This window comes from Chaetomium globosum, genomic scaffold (assembly GCF_000143365.1).
Source record: "Chaetomium globosum CBS 148.51 scaffold_1 genomic scaffold, whole genome shotgun sequence".
Lineage (NCBI taxonomy): Eukaryota > Fungi > Ascomycota > Sordariomycetes > Sordariales > Chaetomiaceae > Chaetomium > Chaetomium globosum.
In genome coordinates, this window is record NT_165976.1 from 6,570,701 (window position 1) to 6,591,903 (window position 21,203).

The following is a 21,203-nucleotide window of genomic DNA, read 5'->3' on the forward strand; positions in this document are numbered from 1 at the left end:
TGGCCTTTTGGGCCAGAGTCTGATCTTTGACGGACAGACCAACAAACTCGGCGCCCCCGAAGACTCCAGGAGACTAAATATGTGTCGTTTGCAGATTTGACTCGGCGCTGAGCGGGGGCGCTCGTTCGACCGACTAACGGTTTAATTTATCGAATGCCGCCCCTCCCCCTTCCACTGAGTTGGTCCGCTCGGATGGCTGTCTCTGCTGTCCGCCGAGACATTAAGATAAAATTATCACGAGGCTACGAAGTAATTCTGAGCCTGTCAGCCCAGATACCTCGGGTTGATGGCCTAGGCCTTTCTGGAGATTTCTGCGCAGGATCCACGATGCCGTGGTTTAATCTAGGCTAGCGACTCGCGATATCACCGGGCTACTGTGGCGCACTCGTGTTTTCGGGAAGCCAGGAAGACGGGACAGTTACCCGACATTTAAGATCGCCAACCAGGGACCCTCGTGGCTCGCTTAGCGGTGTCTTCCACATCCCTGTTTCAATGGTGTCAACGGAACGACCGGGGGCACCCGCCCACTTGCCGAAAGGGGGTTGCTGTTCGCGGCGCCAACGCTTTTTCTCACCCATAAGATTAGTGGACTTAGGTGTGGTACTTGGGGCGCTTCGAGGTTGCGTTTGGGGTTGAGCTGCGAAGTCCGTTGGCGGCTTGAGACACAGCTCGTGGCGTGGTTGAAAAGAAGCATGCCAGGTTGCCCAGTACGCTGCAACATGTACCTAGGTACCTACTGCTATCACAGTCGGCGCCACCTTGAATATCGAGCACAGGTTGGAGGGGGAGAACATGGGCCGCCGGACCCCTAAAATCTGATCCATCGCAAAACCACTCCTTCCTAACCCACAACCCGTCTTTGTCGGGCTCAGTCGGTCAGACCCCCCCTGGAAGGCTGGAACTTGGCAAGATCGTGGTGCAGCTTGACGGGTAGGGCGCTTGGATTGCTCCGCGTTCTCGACGTGGACGACACTTGACCGCTTTTAGCCTGGTGTGCATGAGAAGATTCGCAGGATCGTTTGAACGGATGACATGGCGGTTGCCTTGCTTGTCTGTGCTCGTGCAGCAACAACCCCTCAATGCAACCACGGGACAACCTCGTGGGGCGGCAGGGTTCAAGATAGGAACCAGAAGGACCAGCCCCTCGCGAGGAGTAAGCCACGCACACATGCAGGTTTGCTATCTTGTTCAGTTGTCTACGGGGGCTATAAGGCGCGATTGTTTAAAGCCTTTGGGCAAGCAAGATGTTAAACGGGAGGAAACTGGGCTCGACACAATGCCTCCCGTGTGCACAGTCAAGGGGAGAGAAAAGGCCGACGCAGAGGGGTTGCAAGTGCTGCCTTCCCGTGCAGGCGGTCGGACTCGTGTTGCCTGTGCTCTGACTCCAGCTAGCGTTTCTCGAGCTTTGACTTTGTCCCGTTACGGTTAAGGGATGTCCGCTCAGCCGTTCAAACTGACATTGGATCAGACAGCTGTTTCCTGTCTGCTTAGAGCAAGGCCTTGTTGTATTTATCTTTGAGTGACCCCCCGTCCAGTCACTCCCACTGAAGGAGACGCCCTGCTGGTCGACCACCGTTGAAATCTCGGCATCGTCCTACCACAAACACAGTACCTAGCGTTCAAGTTACATCTTTACATGGCTTCAAGTCCTGCAGACGGCCCGAAACCAGACCAATATGCTGACCCGTTAGCAACATCACCGGACCAGCTCGCCTTTTTGCCCCACGACAATGCTGGCGCTAAACTGAACGCCATTATCTGGGTCCTGACTACGATCTCTGGCCTCATCCTCGCGCTGCGTGTATACTGCAGAATTATTCGGCGGCGAAGCCTGTGGTGGGATGATGCATTCCTCATTGCAGCATGGGTGCGTGAAACGGACGACTAGACGCGGGATTGTTCTTGTGACCATAGCTTCGAGGAACTAATACTACCTATCCGACGCCTAGATCTGCATTACCGTCGAGTCCGCCCTTCTCACCCATTTAACGACGCTCGGTTATGGGCTGCACATCTGGGACTTTGATGTCTTGGAAAAAATGCCTCGCCTCCTTGCCCCCATCAATGCAGCTGGCACCTTCTCCGTCACGGCAGCGATCTGGTCCAAAACCAGTTTCGGAATCACACTCATCCCCCTGACCGATGGTTGGGCGAATAAGGCAACCTGGTTCATCATCATAACCATGAATATAGCCATGGGTCTGAGTGCTCTATTCCCCTGGGTCAACTGCACACCGGTGCATAAAGCTTGGGACATGTTTGCGCAAGGAACATGTTGGCACCCTACCGTGATGGTGCACTATAACATTTTCTCTGGGGTTTACTCGGCCTGTTCTGATATTGCCCTTGCCTTAATTCCTTGGCAGTTCATTCGGGGTTTGCAGATGAAGAAGAAGGAAAAGGTTGGGGTCGGTATCGCCATGAGCATGGGTATCTTGTAAGCAGTATCCCGTCTCGCCATTACACTTCTGCCTCTGCGGGTTGCTAACGGGCCGTATTCATTTAGCGCCGGGATCACAGGTCTTATCAAAGTTAGCCAGATCCCCATGATGCTTTCGGATGATTTCGGTGAGTTCCATGTTCGAGATGGGCAAGGTTCACTGACGTAGCTAACCACGAATCCACAGCCGATGGGGTTGACCTTTGGTAGGTTTTGTTAACTGGTCGCTCGGTTGCTCCTCTGTCACGGGCAGCCGCACTCGGGACCTTGAAGCTAACAAATTGGGTGCGTGGCAGGCTTTGGGGCAACGCTGAGACGACCGTCACCATCATCGCTGCCAGTATTCCAATGCTTCGGGTCATGGTCCGGGACGCCACAAACTCGCGACGGGCTTACGGTACAGCCGACTCTTACAAAGAAAGCGGGCTGGGCTCTGGGAAGCGGAACATGAGGGTCGTGACCATCTCAAGCGGCCCAATGGCTAGCGATGCCGAGATGGCAAAACAAATCAACGACGACGACAGCGATAAGGGTATCCTCGAGGACAGCCAGGAAGCCATGAAGATGGGTCGAATCGTGAAAACGAACGATTTTGAAATCAAGTACGATACCAGAAGAGATTACGATGATGAGAAGTAGCGGGAAGCCCGGCGCCCGACGATATTTCTTGATCATATCAATTTCTTTGGTCCGGTCGGTGGTGCTACTCCTCTTGTGCTCTGAGTATGATTCGTTTATTTAGTAATTAGTATGCTGTTTTACAAACGGAGATAACTATCAGGAGTATCAAGTACCTTGTTCGACATTCACCCCCCCGGATCCTGCGCCCTTCCCTGCTTCCCTGAGTTGAACGTGCCTGGAGTTTGCCAATGAGCAAGATTGATCCCGGCCCACTTCGGTGACGTTCTGGGACTAAGAGGCACGTGAATACGTGGCATTGTCGCACCCCCTCACGCCCTGCATTTGATTTCAGGCACACGCGCTTGGCAACGAGACAGGTACCTCCGGTAAACCCTTAAACACATTTATGTTCCACACCAGCCGGTGCTATCCCAGGTCCTTGCCAATCACACAGCTTCTCAGGAGTCCAGCTTAGAAATCCACACTTTCACACTCGCTCCCTCCAGTCCAGCCACCAGTCCATCAAGTCATAGATCACCTGCCACATGGACCATCTCGACGAGATCCCAATGCCGCCGACTGCCACTGAAAACTTTAGCTCCTCGTCACAGGAGGCACCAATGTCTCAGGAATCGCAACTCAACCACGATGCCCTCCGCGAGTCCGCGCGGTATGCCAGAACAGGTATTGCCCCGCCTCCGAAGGTGGACAATCGCAGTCGCTTCAAGGGCTTCATTGACCGTATCAACAAACGGCAGTGGGAGCTCCTGAGCGATGCTGTGCAGAGCAGAGTGGCATACAACAAGCACGAGCTATCGCTGTACGAGTTTTCCCAGCTCTTGAAGCAGGAGTTCACCCCCAAGACCAACATCACCATGGACATTGTCGCTTCGGTGGGCGGGGACGAGGCCATGGACGGGCCCGTCGGCGCTCGCTTACGTGTCAAGACACTTGTCATGGAGGGCGAGGGCCCATGCCTACCGTCTGCATCTCGGCAACATCTGGAGCACGCCAGGCACATGTTTGTGTGTTTCACCGAGAACAAGATCAGCCAGGTCTACGACATTTCGGACGACAGCGAGAAGCGTAGCTTGGCCCGGGCCATTACGCCGCCGCCTAGTCTGCGTCCGCCGCCGCCCCGGTCATCGATCGGCATGCGGCAGTTTTATACCGATTACATTGCCTGCATCAACGGCGGGAGAATGGAAGAGGAACTGGACCAGTTCTGTAAGCCTTCGGGCGTCATCTGGAACGGCACTCATATGACGGTCAAGAAGTACGGCGAGATGATTCAGAGCAGCCTTGACGCGATATCGGGACTTTTCTTCGACATACATACTTTGGTCGTGGACGAGAAAGGGCAGCAGTTGGCTTCTCGAATCGAGTTCACCGGGACTCCCGTGAAGCCATTCGCCGGAGGGGTTCCGAACGGACGATCGGTGGCGTTTTCCGAACATGTTTTCTATTGGCTCGAGCAGGGCAAGATTTCCGATGTGTTGTCAATCGTCGACTGGGAAGAGTACAGGTCGCAGCTTGCCCGCTGACCACGTGCATGGGCTCCATGGGAACCAAACCTGGCAAGATGAGATAGTCTCACAATACACAATGATTCTAGGATGGCCCGCTATCAGTTGTCTCGCATTCCGAGCTTTCGTCTCCTGCCTGTCAACGTGTCTGCTCCGTTTTATGTTGCGCAGGCTCGGTCTCACAAGTGGGCCGGGTCAACTCCGGGCCTCTCTTGTACTTGCGGTCTCGTGTTGCTGGCTTGGCCACCGCACATCGGCCTGTTACTGTGGTTTCATGTTCCTGTGTTGTGCTTGCTTGGCTCCCCTAACCGCCATCCTTGTTATGATCGGCCGCCTGGCGGTTAAGTGTCAGTAGCTGGCTCAAGAGATTGTGCACGAGTGGTTTGAAGGGTATTGGGGGACCCATTAACCAAGGATGGGTTCTATAGCTAGGTAGGTATACCGTGCGCCCTATTCTTGTCATGAACGCCGTGGAGGTTGCGGCCGGACGAAGTGGGTGGTTCGAAGAAGGTGAGAGCTCAGGGGCTCAAAGACATCACATCGCGATGCCGTCACCTGTTCTACAGCATGAGAGGGTAGATCGGCACCGAATCTATTGCGTTGTTGCAAAACGGCAAAACCGCTGAAACTATAATGAACTTCCACTGGGTATCGAAACTAGTTGCAAACGCCCGTAAATACAATATTCGTAGAATCGAATTCGAAACAAAACCGCCTTGTTGCTCGTCAACTGGAACTAGAAGGTAGTGTTACCCTCCCTTGGAGCGCCTCTTGCGACAACATTATACTCGGATCGCTTGCGAATCAGAAACGCAAGGGCGAGCATGAAAATCTGGTTTCGCGACGAGCGGCTGCCGTATGCATCAGGGGTCGGATGACACGCCCAGCTAGACGCTCCGCTGTCATCATGTTGGCGTCGGCAGCGTCAGCTATATCCCCCCACAAACCCACGAGCAGCTTGAATAATGCGCGGGCAGCGCCATGGATGCCCATCATGGCCTCCTCCCAGAAGTCGAGTCCTTGGTCTAGGCGGGCACCGCCTATGGTGGCCTGGCGGGAAAGGGAGATCCAACGCTTGCCGACAGACTCGGGGATGATGGGCTTCGGCAACTCAGAAAGAAACACAAGAATCAGATCGGCAGCTTCGTGGATGGTGAACCGATTCCAATCCAACTCTTTGCCATAACTTGTGTCTGCAGAATTGAACACTTCCTTGAGTTGCGCCAGGCGCACTCGATCGCCACTCAGCCCAAAGATGTGAGGAATCTCTAGTCCGCAGTCGCGGATGTGGTAAACGCACCGGAGTACGCTGAGGGGGTATTCCCGGGTGGCGCGCGCTGAGGAACCACCGGAACCGTGTCTGGTGCTCGCGACTCCCTTTGCAACCTGGATACTTTTGACCAAGGGGACTCCAAAAACAGCATCCGCTTGAGGTTCTGGCTCATCGTCCACGGTTCTGAGAGACGGCCGTCGCAGGCCGAATCCGCGGAAGGTGGTGGAGAACTTGGAGCCACTACGCCGAAGTATACCAGACTGGTGTTCCCGCTGCGACGTGTCGGAGCTTGCGGTGGACGGGGGAACGGGTGAAGGGACCTCGGCCCGGGGGTTCTCCCAGACGGAATCAAGTACCGGACCGAACGCGCTGCTTGTGCGACTGGACGTTCTGCTCCCAATGCTAGATGCGTGTTCCCCAGGCGTGACCTCAGAAACGGTCAGTCATGAAGGGGGGAGTATGGTGGACGAGTGGGGTCGTTGCGGAGGGCCGTCTAGAGAAGGAATCCGAGATACGCGGGGTTCCGGGGCCAAGCTCGATATCGGGGTTAGGGCTCGGAACTCAATATGGACCTCAGGCTGTACTTTGACTGTTGGGTAGACTGACTGGCAGTTCTGGAACTCATCCTCGAGGGAAGACCGGATCGGGAGAGGTGGTGCCTGTCTGGGGCATTTCGCTCAGCTCACCAACAAAATCGTCAATCTCCTCCTCCCCAGGGTCAATTAAATAGCTCGTGAGCGCCCGGTGGTGCTGCTTGTTGCCCGCCCCGAAATGCCGGTCTCTCTATATCGTCATAGCTCATGTCGATGGCACTGTCGGGCGCGCCACCCATTGAGGAGGTGCGATGAGGGCGACGGACATTACGTTGGGGCGGCATGCTGGATCTGCTTTCGGGCTGCGCCTCGGCCCGCAAAGCATCGAGGTATTGTTCAAGCCTTACGAGCGCCACACTCTGCTGCGAGCTGATCTTCCGGAGGCCAGACAGTTCGATGATTTGGGCCGTCACCATCGCTAGTTCGTTGTCTTGGGCCCCGCCATCGCATCGCGTCTGGCGCCTGTTGTCTGAGAGGCCACCCCCAATCTCGCTGCTCGCCTGCGACTTCGTGCTGGGAGACATGCAGTCAGTTTCCGAACGCCAACAGCAGTAGCAGCGGCCGGCTTACAGTCCCACTAGGTCCGCCGCCAGACCTAACACAAGCTTGTATTCGCCGAGCGTCCGTCGCAAGGTATTGATATGGTCGCGGCTCGCCAACCAGCGCGACCGTTTCTCCGCCTTTGGCACGTCCGGGCGATTTAACAGAGATACGCAACCCTCAAGCTCGTTAATGATGGCAAGACAGGTTTCCAGCACTGCCCGCGTATGCTCCGCTAGAGAGGCAGATAAGAACGCCGCGTCGTATCCAAGTAGGTCCAGGACGCCATTGAGGGAGTGCAGCTCCGTTGATATGCTGTCGAAATCCGATCGGGACTCGCGCACCTCTCGCACGAACTTGCCGATGACGGACAGAGTTCTGGAGATGGCGTCGCTAGCGGCAGAACAAGCTGCGTCCACTGGCGCGTTGAGATTGGCGCCGTCCATCGCACGATCGTCGCCGTGGGAGCGGGATACCTGCGTCCAATCCCTCTTCGGACCCCTTGGGGCGATGGGTAGAGGTTCGATCGTGCTAAGGTGCGAGGTGGTTGATTGAGGGTCCAAGACGGGTAAAGCTCCGGCGAGCGGATTGAGGGTGGGAGCACGAAACAGCTGGCCACATTGCGAGAACTTTCAGGTGGTATCACGATTTTCGCCCCGCGGCCGCACGCGCGGTCTCGGCCTCAATGTTCGGTTCGCTATCCGACAAGGGTCCTGGCGTCCGGGGCAGTGGGATGCGAGTGGGATCTCCGATGTAGGTACCTACCTAGGGATCAGCAGCGGAGAATCGTTCGCTGGAAGAGATATTCTGCTATCACGTTATTGCCGAAGATAATCCCACAACCAATGCGCACCAGATGGGCGCTTTTCGGAGAATTCATCAGAGGAGGATGATGCGTGAATCCCCCTGGGCCACATGGACTGACCACCCAGATTCCCCACCTGCTGGCCGGGCCTCCTGACCCCCGCCCCGCCCCTGTCTGGAACCCCGGGCCTGCGGGGTGAGCCGGCTGCCGAGGAAGCAATTGTCCAGTGTCTCAAACTAATGCAGGTAGGAAGCTCCTCGGCTCAGCATGTTAAGGCAGGGAGTTTACCTCGACCTGCTCTGGCGTCTTGGATATCCTTATCACAGCCTCGAGGTCTTTGTGCTGCCAACAAGCTAATATTTTCCCCTAAATGCCGCTGGGGGACCCGGCCATCACCCCCTCCCGATGCTGCCTGGTCCCGGCTCGAACATGGTACCAGGCCCCCCGTTGGATCCAGTGTCAAATTCACCAATCTCGGTTCCCCACTCCAGAACTTGGGTGCTGTAACCTGGTCATCAAACAAAACATCCGCCAAGGACGGCAATCCTGAGAAACCAAAGGGCACGGATCTCTTGAGCGTGTGGGTGGGTGGGGACACAACAATTTAATTCTCCAATTTCTCCGGGTTGAGTCTGCAGATCGTGGGCGCCGGCTTGTCCTCTCGGGCCCCAGCCTTTGTTATTCTTTGCTGGCAGTTTCCACCACAATGCCGACTTGCATCATGAGCCAAAGCCTTCAACCTCATCGTGACCATGAGGCCGACCTACTGTCCGACAAGTATCCCAGGTGCAGGACGAAGTAGGTATGTACAACCGCATAAAAACACTTTTAGCGGCAAAGGGTCGACGAATTGAGGGACATGTGCCTTACCTGCTAGGTAGTTTCAGACTAAGCCCGTGAGAGTTGCTCCCGTGGCCGCAAGAGATAACAGTAGTGGAAGATGTCCGGGTCATTCAACTTGTGCTTTGGTGTTGGAAGTTTGCTGATGACTTCAACATTGAACAGCGATTGCACATGCTCGAAGCGCCACGGGGAGTAACTCAGCGAAATCCAAAACCCATTGTCATCCAAAGAACGGCAAACTCCCTCTGCCATGGAGAACACGGCGCTATCCTCACCACATGCAATGGCGTCGGCGGTACTCTTGTCGATGATGAGCCCATACTCTTCCCCCAGCTCGAGCCGCGTGGCGTCTGCAACCGCGTACTTTGTCCGCACGTTGCCGAAACGATCGTTCTCAAGCTGTTGTCCCCGCTCCAGAGCAAGTGGCTCGTAATCGATGTTGGTGACGTCGGAGAAACCACGTTGGCGAAGGTGAATGTGTAGATCGCTCGTCCCCGAACCCAGGTGTAGGATTTTGATAGAACCAGGAAGGCGTTCAAGGTAAGGAGAGATGGTCTCCATGAAAGTGGCGGACGACGTTAGCCATTCAAAAGAGGTTTCAGAGGCAAACCGCCGCTGCCAGTAACTCTGTTTCTCAAATTGGGAGGGCATGGTAGGTGATTGCCCGATCCTCTTCGTTTTCCGTCCTCAGCTTGCCACAGGGACCGGCCCAAACAAACAATCGTGATCTTCTTGAGTCGAGGTGTGCGGAAACAATTGAGAAGCCCCCACCCGGCTGTGGGTAAGGGAGGTCGGGAAAGATGATATTCCGTCTTCCGGAAATCTAACAACAACATGACGACTGAAGTGCCCGTCCCCTACAGCGTGTCTTGATGGAATGGAGAATCACCATCCCAAGCACAGTGCCCACTGCTTATGTAAATATTGTGGCGAGAACCGAAGCCGCTCCTTTATATTTTCCAAACCTGGGTCATAGGATGTTTGGGCAACTTCTTTATGGTTCATGATCCCTGTGACATGATTATGGATGGATGGAATTTATTTCGCCCGGAGGCACTGGGCCTATAGTGCCTTAGCACGCCAACTACATCCGGATCAAATCGTTTTGCCTTTAACTCGTACAAGCCCCCTACTTCTTCCCTCTTTCTCGCTGCACCATTTACCTCTTGCCTTGGTTGTTGTTAGCAGATCAGCTTGGAGGCTACTTTCTCCAAGTGTTCAGCGTCCTATCTTCAGCAGCTAAAGCGGGACCTGCTGGTTAAGGCTTGTGGTTGAGGGTCGTGGTGTTGAGTGTCGGCTTCTTCTACTGTGACTGGCCTAGACTCTCCTCCTCATTCAGCTCCAGCCTTTCCTGTTGCCATTGCGTATTTCATCGTCGCCCGGACTGCCTTCATATCTGGTGACCAATGCCTTGTATCCGATGGCGCTTTCCCTCCCAGATAGAACGAGAGGCTTCCTCGTCTGGCCACTGTGCATTGCAGCATGTCTTCCCTCAAAGCTGTCCATCTCACGCATCGGAAAAAGAAAGTGTTCCACTGATTCCCTTCGCTTGTCCACAGGCACAAAAGGTCTGACTCGGCCGCCCCAATCCTGCTCAAAAAGCCGTTCAATTTCGCCAGTGACATGATTACCTAGGTACCTACGGTTGGGAGTCGCCGCATGTTCGATGTGACCATTTTCCGCCAGTCACGCACTCTCCAAAACTCTCGGCGATGAAAGGCTACCTGGCTGAGGTCTCCGTCTTGGGAAGTTAAACGGCCATGTCATTTATCATCCATAATAGGCCCGACAACTGTTTAAGTGGGAGCGAGACAGCCATCATAGGAAGTCCTAATGCCTTTTCAACCCCGAACTTGACCATTTCGGACCGGCCGTTCATCTCCGATGGGCATGTATGGAAGTTGAGTCGTGACTAGGTAAACCTTAATCAAGTGGCACATCATGCTACGGTCATTAGGTCTCTAATAATAATAGTATTGGGCCACATAGCGGTATTTTCATTTTTTAGGCTGTCACGTCCTGGCTCATGATGATATCTCGGATTGCCGCGTTATCACTTGTTAGAAGAACCTCGAGCTACATGTACCTAACCGAAGAGCAGTATCTCCCGACTGAGGGACCTTCTCTTGCGCACCTACCCAGCCAAGTCTGCCGAAGCAACCCTTTCTCTGCTTATGAGCTAGCATTTCAAACTCCAGTCTAAAAGTTTGGAGTCTGTCATCCGCCCGTCTCTTGCTAATGTTGACCGCTGATAAAGCATTCTGGTTTCGGTTTACAGCCTGTCCAAGCGAGGACCTTGAGATGGCACTCCCGGCACTTGTTGCATTGGGCTCGGGGCCTGGGATTGAAGCTGGCGCAGGAGTGACATCAGGTACATAGTACATACTATTACTCGCATGCATTCCTGCACTGCACAACCCGCATGTTGCAGAAAGCTACCTGCAGGTTAAGGCGGGTAAGTATTGGTCAACACGGAGCAAGTACAGCAAGGACTCGGCGGTGAAGTCGTTGAGGGGCACACCAATCTGGACCTGCTTGGTCACCAGGCATCCTCAGCTCTTGGCAGTTTGGCAGTATGTACCTAGGGAGGGAGGTACCTTAGTTTTGGCACTAGTTTGGCAGTTCATCGCAGTAGCTGGCTGCCATCAATCCCGCCGTCACAAACAATCTCAGGGAACGCTTGTTTTTGTCTCTGTCGACCTTGTGTTTTTACCCGTTCTCCAACTGCTCCTATTTTACTTTATCATGGGCCCTTTATCATCAGCCTGAGAAGGCCTAGATCCCGTATCTCTCTAATCAAAGCCGATGTTGACTCGAGGTCTCAAGACAGGTCGATACCCGAAGTTGGAAGCGGAAGCGGCCTTGCCTAATGCGGGGTGGTGGGGGGTGTCACGCGTGTTTGGAGGGGTGGAGGGGTGGAGGGGTTAAAGCCGCGTGGTGCAGACCCGCAGGGGCAAGAGTGAATCATGAGGCGCCAGCTCGCGTCTCCTTATCCTGTCGCCGATTCGTCCGGACCTGCTCCAGCCTGGTGATGCCACCACAGCAAACGAAGCGGCCAGGGTGGACGTGTTACAACATGTCTGCAGGACCAGCGGTCAACGATGCCCAATCCGCGCCATGTCACGGCTCATCACTGATGCCCGAGAAGCGCCGGCTGTTGTTTCTTTTTTAGCTTAATGCGCGTTAATCATTCGACCACGGTCCGGCACTCCGGCTTGCTCCTGAGAATGAGCCCACATACACTCACCGCACTTAAAAAGAAGGGGGGGAACGGCATGCCCACCTAGGCATGTTGTACTCTTCAAACCATTATCTGACGACCTTGAGAGCACAAAGACGCAGCAATTTGCCCCATTTCAAACCCTTACCCCTGAAGACTACTCCCGACGCGACGCGTTCATCTCTCCATTATGGCTGCCGCTGTCGCTGTTCCCCTGTCCACTATCAACGGCGCGCTAGGTGGAGTGCTACCTCCCAGCGCCCTTACTCAGCACTCGCCCCGCCATGGCCGGAGTAGAGCGATGAGCATGAAGGGCAAGGGAGGTCGGCAACGCGGTTATAGTGTGGTCGAGGAGCGGGATGTCACCATTGCCAAGGCACTCATGTTTGTGGTTAAACGAGCAATCCAGAAGGAGGATGTCGAAGAAGACGAGGATGGGGAGTACCTTGTGGCAGACCCGGAGGGCTGGATTAGCCTTGCTGACGTGGTATGTCTGCTCCCCTTGTGCCACCTGTTTCACCGCCCCCGAGGTACTGATAATGCCGCCGTCTTAGCTCACGCACTCTCGGATTTCGGCATTGGGCGCTACCATCGAGGATATTCAACGGGTCGTTGGGACTGCGGCCAAGTCGCGATTTGACCTGCGGCTGGTGTCCGACACAGAAGGCAATGCTGAGGAGCCAGCATCTTGGCAGATCTCTCGCATTGCTAGCAAGGAAACCGTCACCTCGCCCACCCCGGTTGGAGACAAACTGACCGCCGAGTCGCCCAACATCCCGGAGTTTGTCGTGTACGAGACGTCATACCAGCGATACCCCCTCATCCTGGCACTGGGAGCCATCACCAGAGCCCCCGGCGCCAGCGAGTATCGTACATTTGTGCCGGTCACGGTGGATAACGAAGGAAATGAATCACGCCAGAGCCCCGCCGGGGAAACTGCCGAGGTCAGTGTTTGGGTCCATTTGCGTACAGCCCTGCAGGCAGAGCCGTCCATCACATGGTATCGCAGCGATAGTGGGACTATCATCACCACCGACAATATCCCAAAAGGCCTTTGGAAAAAGGCAATTGCGCGCCGGCCTGACCTCGGTATCGTGTTTGAGGATGGCGAGACTCGTAAAGAGATCCCAGTGAACCTTCGTGGCAAGGGTGCCAAGGGCAGAGCTCGCAAGGGCAAGGTGGTTGGGGTGAAAGAGGAGGGTAGTGGCGACGATTCTGGAAGCGCTAGCGAGGAGTAACTTCGCTTGTGGTATGGAAGTATGTTAATGCGTTATGAGATCTCTTCTTGAATTTCGACAAAGATATTCTTGGTTTAATAAGATCAAATGTTAAATGCAGACTTAGAAGTGCTAATCAGCGTTTACTCTTCTCGTAGACTAATCCCATATTGTCAGCTGCAGGCACCATTCATCAGGCATCCTTCGACCTTGATTAGCACCCATCAGCCCTCGTGACCCCAGAACCAACTGTCTCGCACTAGACACGGCCAGAACCAAATCAAAGTCTATGGGTATGGAGAAACAGGAATCTTAGGCTAAGTTCAAGGAGCGTTGGCCGCTTATATCGATAGGCTTTTCTCCAAAGTTTATGTTTGCCGCATAGGCCTTACGTCTTTACAGTTTATCCAGATGCTACCGTCGTTTTTAATCCTTCATCATGCCGCTCGATGAACCACCAGGGAAGGGTGGAGCTGCACACCTCGATTCGCACCCAAATTGTAATGGCTTGTCTTCGAAACTCATCTATCGGGTAACGATACATTCTATACATGTAGCCTTGAACTTCATTTTTAACCTGTGGTCAAAATGAAAGTGCATGGCTAGTAAAACAATGGCATACATACCGAGTAATATCGGGGTTTCTTGTAATCCCGCCGCGGGAAGTCCATGCGATACTTGCGGAGATATTCCCTGATCTTATGCTACACAAAGCAGCGCAAGCTCGGGAGAAACAGTAGGACGAGAAGGAAGTGGCACATTCGTGACATTTAGGCTCAGCGCTTATAAACTGACCGATTGCTTCACCAGCTGACGAGACTGCTCGGACGTTGGTTACCCCGAGCAAGGTGGGGTTGGAAGCATGATGGATGAGATCATCTTGACGCAATCATGTAGATCTCCCTACTGGTTGGGAATCTCTCTGCCAGATCAAGAAATGGAATGTGTAAAAGTTGATGTTTCTACAATACTAACGGAGTACCGATGTATATCCAAGGAGACAGTCTTGTCAAAGACCAAATGCCCCACGCCGCGGCACCAATTTGCTGTCTTTCACAATCATGGCTTCGTTACCCAGAACGTCCAACCGGGTCCGCCATCCTGTTGCTCTTGCTTCGTGCTCCATCGGCTTACCTCGGCACACGCTTCATCAAAAGATCGAGGCCATTAGGGAAGCAGGTTTTGATGGGATCGAGTTGTCGTATCCTGACCTTCAAGCTTTCGCCAGCCGTTCCTGTGGCCGAGATATCGCTGAGGATGATTACGAGTCATTATGTGAGGCTGGGAAGGCTGTGCGGAGAATGTGTGCTGGACACAACCTCAAAATCCTGGTTCTCCAACCATTCTCCAATTTTGAGGGGTGGCCCGAAGGAAGTCGGCAACGCCGAGATGCCTTTGCTCGGGCTGAGGCATGGATCGACATCATGGACGCAGTTGGGACGGACTTGCTCCAGGTCGGGTCATCCGATTCGCCGGATATGGCCCAAGATGTCGACAGGATCGTTGCTGATATCACTCAGCTGGCAGACATGTTGGCCGCCCGTGGATTTCGGCTTGCTTACGAGAACTGGTGCTGGGCGACCTGCGCGCCGAGGTGGAAGGATATTTGGGACATCGTCAAGAAAGTGAACCGGCCGAATATCGGCTTGTGCCTTGACACCTTTCAGACCGCAGGAGGCGAGTGGGGAGACCCAACGACGAAGTCAGGGAGGATTGAGGCCGGGGGAGTCACGCCAGAGGAGTTGTCAAAAGCGTATACCGCGAGCCTTGAGGAGCTGAGCAAAACCCTGCCAGGCCAGAAAATTTATTTCCTGCAGATCAGCGATGCATACCGGTTAGAGACCCCAATGAATTCGACCACAACTCCAGATTCAGGCCTGAGACCCAGGGGCCGCTGGAGCCATGATCACCGACCGCTCCCGTAGGACATGTCCTCGTTACAACAACGGATGACTGAATCCGGATGGCTAACACTATCGCAGTTACGACGGCGGGTATTTACCTATCGAAACCTTTGTACGGGCTGTATTGTCAACCGGTTTCGATGGCTGGTTGAGTATTGAAGTCTTTGACGGGGAGTTCAAGGAGAAGTACGGTGATGATCTGAAACGATTTGCCAAGAAAGCTATGGAAGCCTGTCAGAAACTGCTGGTTGATTCCAAGAATGAGTGATGTACCTAGCATTCCATTGTTATTGTTTTTCAGCATTGCTGGAATTTTATTTACAATTGAACCACCCCGGAGCATGTTCTCTCACCGCCTCTGTTGCCCACGTACATGTCCCACGTCACACGGTCTAGACCCCCCTTTTGTTTTTCACCATTGTGTACAACAGATCAAGCCAACACATGGTCCCTTAGTTGAGACAGACTTGCTGGGTACAGGCACCACCGGGAGGGACGCAGATACCACAGCTCGAGTTGCAGCACGTAAGGCCGGCCGGGCAGACGGTCTTGCCACACTGCTTGCCGGGTTCCTCGCCGCAGAGCTGCATCGTACAAGCTTCCCCAGGTTTGGTGCAGACTCCACAGCTCGAGTTGCAGCACTGGAGACCGGCAGGGCACACAGTCTTGCCGCACTGTTCACCCCCCGGGACACAGAGTTGCTTTGTGCAGCCCTTTCCAGGTTCAACGCAGATGCCGCAGCTCTCGTTGCAGCACTCTTGACCGGCCTTGCAGGTAGCCCGGGCCACACTGTGTTTCCTCGCGAAGGCGTGATGGCGACGGGCGGGCAGATATGGGCAGTGCACGCCATGGCCGGGCTTGACGCAAAGGCTGCAGGACGAGTTGCAGCAGACCGTCCCGGCCTCGCACACCGTGTTTCCACACTTGGCATCCTTGATAGGGACGCACTGGGGCCTGCCGTCGATTTCCAGGCAGGCGGTGCCAGCGATGCACCGGACCGAAGCACAAGTGATTGCGTTACCGGAGCCGAGATCGACCGGGTTGCCGTGAACTCCGGCGGTGACCAAGAAGGCTAGGAGTAGAGCTCGGGGGAGAGAAGAGAGGACTGCCATGTTGAAGATGTCGATTGCTTGAAAGTCTTATCGAAAGAATGGGGATTCGTTTTCTTGTGAGAGACAATGGCTAGTAGGAACACGGGAAGCTAGAGGGGAGGCTTTGGCATGCTAAATACGTGGATTGGGTCACCGCCCCTTAGTTCAAATTCCTCTCCCATTTTCTGGCTGGACCCGGCCGGTGACCGGAGGTCATCATGACTCGCTAGGAATGGACAAAGCTCAACAGACCCTAAGCCACCATCCCTAATTTCCAGGGTAAAGACGGAAGATGTTCCAGATTTAGAAACACAAAAGCAACTTTATGTGGCGTGTTGTATTCGCTGGTGTCCTTCCGTATAGCCTAAGATGGAGAATATGCAGTGCCCAACGATGGTTGCCCAGCTGTTTGGTGCTGGTTGAAGGTCTTGGGCACAACTTGATAAACGGGACTCGGGATGACAACATTCCCGAATTGACACAACAACCCAGTCAACGTGTCAGAATGGTTGGGCGCCCAGCTCGTATTAATAAATGATTGCTTTGAAAAGGGAAAGTTTTTGCAGAGCGTGGCGTTATGACAGGCGATCCTTTCCAGAAAAGATGCTGGGTTGAAAGACAACCATCAAACGACAGGTCAGCTTAATCAGACTCCATCAGAGATTGTTGGATCAAATCGAAGGGCGTCCCTGTCCCAGGGCTCTGGCAACGCAAATGACAGCAGCACTCGTGTAACGGCCCACGTATTATTCTTGGCTAGGAGGACTCCTGCATCTGGCTAGGCCTTAGCCACATGTCAGGGGTGAAAGCTGACCGAGCCCCTTGAATTACCAAATGGCCTTTTTGTGCACACACAGCGAGACCCCAGCACAAGAAATTACAAGAAGTCCGAGCTCAGAATGTCGACAAACCGGGCCCGAAGCCTGATTTGGCGGGGTACACGATCCATCCTGTGGGAGTCGGATTGCCCTTGCACAGGAGGGGAATTTGGTCATGAACCACAAAGATCTTGGCATCGAAGGTGGAAAGGTCAAGAGGGCACCCCTTCACTTTTGCCAATGCTCTGTCTTGACTGCGGGGTTGGTGTTGTTACGGGAAAGAGAGGTCAAATGACGTGGGCTTCAGACATGAAACATAGGGATGCGACGCGATCGAGGTCTGGAGCAAGTGTCTTACGGCACTGGCATGTCTGAGATGGAATTTGTGTTGAGAATGCTGTACGAGACCAGATCAGCGTAGAGTATGACATCAAACATCATACCGAGATGCTAAGCATTTAAAGAGAAGGCGGCTAGGTTATTCTAAAACTTCGGCAATGCCATTCACCTGAGTTCAGACCTAAGTTTATCTGGGTTGTCATAGTTTTTCAAGGTGAGAGCCCTTAGACAACTTTGTATATCCTACTCGTTCCCGACAGCCCTTCTTATCTACCCCAGCGAGGGAAAACGCCGTCTTTGAGCCCGCTGCAATGGACACCAAATCACCAACGCCACGGGATGCGGAGGCCGGGAACGATGCCTTTGTCATGAGCCCTCCCCTCGAGAACCATGCCCTCTCCATGCGAAGCCACAATATCCTCATCCTCATCGTCAGCAACACTCCAGTGCTTAGATGGGAAAGAGTCGACGGAGAAAGCAGAGAAGACGGAGGAATGGGCCACCGGGGCTTGGGATTTTGGAGGTGCTTTACTGGCCTTTGTATTCCTATTCTTCTCTCGGCATTCGAGGGTAGCGTGGTTAGTACGGCGCTTCCGACAATATCACGATCCCTTAACCTTGGCCCAAACTCATCCTGGGTGGCAACCGCTTTTCTCTTGGCCTCGATTATTTTCCAGCCATTGTTTGGGCAGCTCGCCGACATCTGGGGACGGAGACATTTAATGATGATAGCAGTCGTGATCTTCGGTGCCGGGAGCGCCATCGCAGGTTATGCCAACAACTGCGCGGTGTTGGTATTCGGACGCATCATCCAGGGGATAGGTTCAGGGGGGATTGACCTCTTTGCCGAGCTGATTCTCTGTGACATCATTCCCCTGAAGAAAAGAGGGCATTACGTGGCCATCAAAGCCGCCGTTTATGCTTTGGGGACCACCGTCGGGCCGCTCTTGGGTGGAGTGTTCGCCCAGACAAATTGGCGATGGTGTTTTGGCGTCAATTTACCCATCTGCATCATCGCGCTTGTTCTAATGTGGTTCTGGCTCCAGCTCAGCAGCGGACACTCATGGAAGGGGCTCACAGCGCTCCAGCAGATCGGCCAGGTCGATTTTGTGGGAATCAGCCTCCTCACAACCGCCGTCGTCTTGATTCTTTGCGCTTTGAGCCTGGCCGGTACCGTGTACTCATGGTCTCATCCAACCATCGTGGCATCGCTAGCAGGCGGTTTCGCCGGCACCGTGGCGTTTATTTTTTGGCAACGATCTCGGCGATGCGCACGCCCCATCATGGCGCCGCATGTCTTTTCCAACCGAACAACGATCGCAGCTCTGGCCATCACTGCTCTCCATGGCTTCATCACGTACGGGTTTCAGTTTTATCTGCCACCTTTTTTTCAGGCAGTGCTCGGGGCATCGCCGTCGCAATCCGGCCTTCTCATCCTTCCATGCAGCCTCGCCGTCGTCATTCTTGCATCCGTTGGAGGGCCGTTGCTCGCTCGGTTCGGGAAGTACCGCTTGATGCACTTGGTGGGCTTCGTGCTTATGATCGCCGGAATACTACCTTGCATAACGTTCGAGAAGTCTCGGTCTGTGGGTCTGTGGATCTTTATGTCACTGTTAGTTGGGATCGGCTCAGGGGTCATCGTCTCCACAACCCTCCCGACCGTGCTCGTTGAGCTCACGGACAAGGAAAATGCGGCTGCGACTGGTTCGTGGGCATTTCTGCGTGGGCTTGGATCCCTGCTTGGTGTTGCCCTTCCCAACTCACGTTTTTAATGCGCGGTTCTCGGCCGCTCTCCATTCTATCGACGACGCGCTCGCCAGGGGTGAGTTGGGTGACGGGCAGGCATATGAACATGCATCAGCAACACTTCATTTCAACGTTTGATGAGCCAGTGAGGGAACAGATCGTCAGGTGCTTTTACAGCAAGCTTCAAGCTTGTTTGGATTATATTTCTGGTTGTGGCACTGTTAGGATTGCTCACAGTGTTTTTGGAACGTCAGGTCCGACTACGGAGGGCCCTAGACAGCGATTTTGGGTTGAAAGACCCCAGATGATATCTTGGATAGCAAAATAAGTAGTCTTGAAACAAGAAAAGTAATAGGCGTTGGGCGGGCGGGGGGGGGGGGCGTGCATTAAGATGAACATGAAGTTTTTGAGAACCAAACTTGCTCAAGTGACCACGAAGTGGAACGCAACCTTGAAGTCAGGTCTCCGATATCAGGGCCGACATTGCCATGATGTTTAAACACGAAGTTTGGTCCTCGTGAGTGAAGCTTACTTTTAATTGTTCCGTTCTGGATCGATTCGCGAAAACATATTTCTATACCCGCGTTGCTCTATGTTTTGGGACAACGGCTACACACACACACACACGCCCACACAATTTATTCCGCCCGAGCGGGCCTAACCCGAAAGGGCAACTATCATGCAATCTACTAATAACGTAATCCATCACCTTCTGGGACACACCACCTTGTGGGACAGCTTTCTGCCCCACACCCCACCACGTCGACTTCGGACGCACTCCACTACGCCATTGTGGGAGAAGAACAATTGTTGAAGATGCACACAATGAAGGAGAAACTGAATGTCAAAATACCTTCTGCTTGTTCTGATAGTTAAGGCGCATCGATCAAATCCGAGAAAGGCACCCCGCGGGGGGCTGCCCGCATCCCTGAAGTCCCCAAGATGGCGTCGAACGCGAACATTGAAGACACCCATGACGCGCTGAACTCGCCGCAACCGCGACGCCGACCACTGCGCTCCCCTAAACCGTCCGCCAAAGTCCGCGAAACGTTGATTCCCCTCGAAAACAAGGCAAAACCGACCAAGAATACGTCCAGTGCGGCCACGCGACCCGATGGTGCACCCGCCCTGGATGGAAGGTCCAGCGTTGCGCAGAGGCTGCTGGCTGAGGCCAGCAACACGCGTCAAAACATCGAGGAGCTGAAAATCGTCATCCAACAGCAAACCGACATGCTAGCCAAACTCAGCACCGAACTAGTTTCTGTCAAAACAGAACTGGCCACAGTGAAAGCAGAACTCAGTAACGTCAAGAATTGCGTGGCCGAGGAGCAGAAGCAGGTTGCCGAGGAGTTGAAGCAAGTCTACGTGCAATTGGACGATATCTCGAACAACCTGATTCTCACTACAACGACCATACTCGACGAGCCCAAACCTGTCGTACGCAAATGTCGCCAGAACCCCACCGGATAGTTCCCCTGCGAACCTAAACTCAATATCGTCTATGGAAACCACTCCGTCAAGTACGACCGATTCGCTTGTTCTGCACGAATCGACACTTCCAGATGTAGAGAGCGGAGAAGGTGATAAGACTTCCGGTGGGGGCCAATTAGGACAATCGTTGAGAGAGAAATCCGGGGGAAGGGGAGACTGCGTCAATTGGCCGATGTCGCGCAGTGACAAAAGATCCAAAGAACCCCGAGCCGGGGTTAGGATTGCCTGTAGGGACGAGGCCCGAACTCAAAATTGTCAAGGAGGTTGCAGAGAAAAAGATGGCAAACAGGCACCCGAGTGCTACGGGACGAGCTTTACCCGATCAAGGTCGACAATGTCAACCGCTCGGTGGTTCTGGACGACGAAGGCAACATCCGAACTGGAGCTGCGGAGGCATTCAGTCAAGAAAACGAAACCACAGTGGCGAAGATTGCTTGGCTGAGCAGGAAAGATACAGCGAAAGCGTACGGATCGATGGTGGTTTACGTCACCAAAGGGAGCGATGCAAGGAGATTGTTGAGTGAGGGTTTCTTCCACGCTGGGGGAGAATCCGGATACACACGGGTATTTGAACGCCGGGTGCGTCCGGAGCAGTGTTACAACTGCCAGGAAATCGGACACAAAGCCTTCAACTGCAAGAAAGCCCACCGGTGTGCGCAAAATGTGCCAAGCAAGGCCACCACCACAGCGGGTGCAAGGAAACGGTCATGAACTGCGTTCTCTGCGGAGGACCACA

At 54.0% G+C, this 21,203-nt stretch overlaps 8 protein-coding genes across 8 annotated transcripts; 5 read left to right on the plus strand and 3 right to left on the minus strand.

The window, feature by feature from the left end:
* Positions 1–1,636: 1,636 nt before the first annotated feature.
* On the plus strand, positions 1,637–4,605 carry CHGG_02122 (uncharacterized protein; the record flags this gene model as incomplete). The annotated part of the gene is made up of 7 exons (XM_001221342.1): positions 1,637–1,867; positions 1,950–2,237; positions 2,367–2,437; positions 2,507–2,568; positions 2,628–2,646; positions 2,737–3,042; positions 3,660–4,605. 7 exons carry the CDS (start codon positions 1,637–1,639, stop codon positions 4,603–4,605), a joined length of 1,923 nt encoding a protein of 640 aa, XP_001221343.1.
* A 786-nt stretch (positions 4,606–5,391) lies between these two features.
* Positions 5,392–7,439, minus strand: CHGG_02123 (uncharacterized protein; the record flags this gene model as incomplete). Its single annotated transcript, XM_001221343.1, has 3 exons — positions 5,392–6,288; positions 6,720–6,966; positions 7,024–7,439. The coding sequence occupies 3 exons, from the start codon at positions 7,437–7,439 to the stop codon at positions 5,392–5,394; spliced, it is 1,560 nt and encodes a 519-aa protein (XP_001221344.1).
* A 1,247-nt stretch (positions 7,440–8,686) lies between these two features.
* On the minus strand, positions 8,687–9,292 carry CHGG_02124 (uncharacterized protein; the record flags this gene model as incomplete). Its single annotated transcript, XM_001221344.1, has 1 exon — positions 8,687–9,292. The coding sequence occupies one exon, from the start codon at positions 9,290–9,292 to the stop codon at positions 8,687–8,689; it is 606 nt and encodes a 201-aa protein (XP_001221345.1).
* Positions 9,293–12,051: 2,759 nt separating this feature from the next.
* Positions 12,052–13,099, plus strand: CHGG_02125 (uncharacterized protein; the record flags this gene model as incomplete). Its single annotated transcript, XM_001221345.1, has 2 exons — positions 12,052–12,348; positions 12,416–13,099. 2 exons carry the CDS (start codon positions 12,052–12,054, stop codon positions 13,097–13,099), a joined length of 981 nt encoding a protein of 326 aa, XP_001221346.1.
* A 1,040-nt stretch (positions 13,100–14,139) lies between these two features.
* CHGG_02126 (uncharacterized protein) lies at positions 14,140–15,003 on the plus strand (the record flags this gene model as incomplete). The annotated part of the gene is made up of 1 exon (XM_001221346.1): positions 14,140–15,003. One exon carries the CDS (start codon positions 14,140–14,142, stop codon positions 15,001–15,003), a length of 864 nt encoding a protein of 287 aa, XP_001221347.1.
* A 431-nt stretch (positions 15,004–15,434) lies between these two features.
* CHGG_02127 (uncharacterized protein) lies at positions 15,435–16,094 on the minus strand (the record flags this gene model as incomplete). Its single annotated transcript, XM_001221347.1, has 1 exon — positions 15,435–16,094. The coding sequence occupies one exon, from the start codon at positions 16,092–16,094 to the stop codon at positions 15,435–15,437; it is 660 nt and encodes a 219-aa protein (XP_001221348.1).
* A 1,447-nt stretch (positions 16,095–17,541) lies between these two features.
* Positions 17,542–19,002, plus strand: CHGG_02128 (uncharacterized protein; the record flags this gene model as incomplete). Its single annotated transcript, XM_001221348.1, has 1 exon — positions 17,542–19,002. One exon carries the CDS (start codon positions 17,542–17,544, stop codon positions 19,000–19,002), a length of 1,461 nt encoding a protein of 486 aa, XP_001221349.1.
* Positions 19,003–19,918: 916 nt separating this feature from the next.
* Positions 19,919–21,178, plus strand: CHGG_02129 (uncharacterized protein; the record flags this gene model as incomplete). The annotated part of the gene is made up of 2 exons (XM_001221349.1): positions 19,919–20,413; positions 20,795–21,178. The coding sequence occupies 2 exons, from the start codon at positions 19,919–19,921 to the stop codon at positions 21,176–21,178; spliced, it is 879 nt and encodes a 292-aa protein (XP_001221350.1).
* Positions 21,179–21,203: the final 25 nt, after the last annotated feature.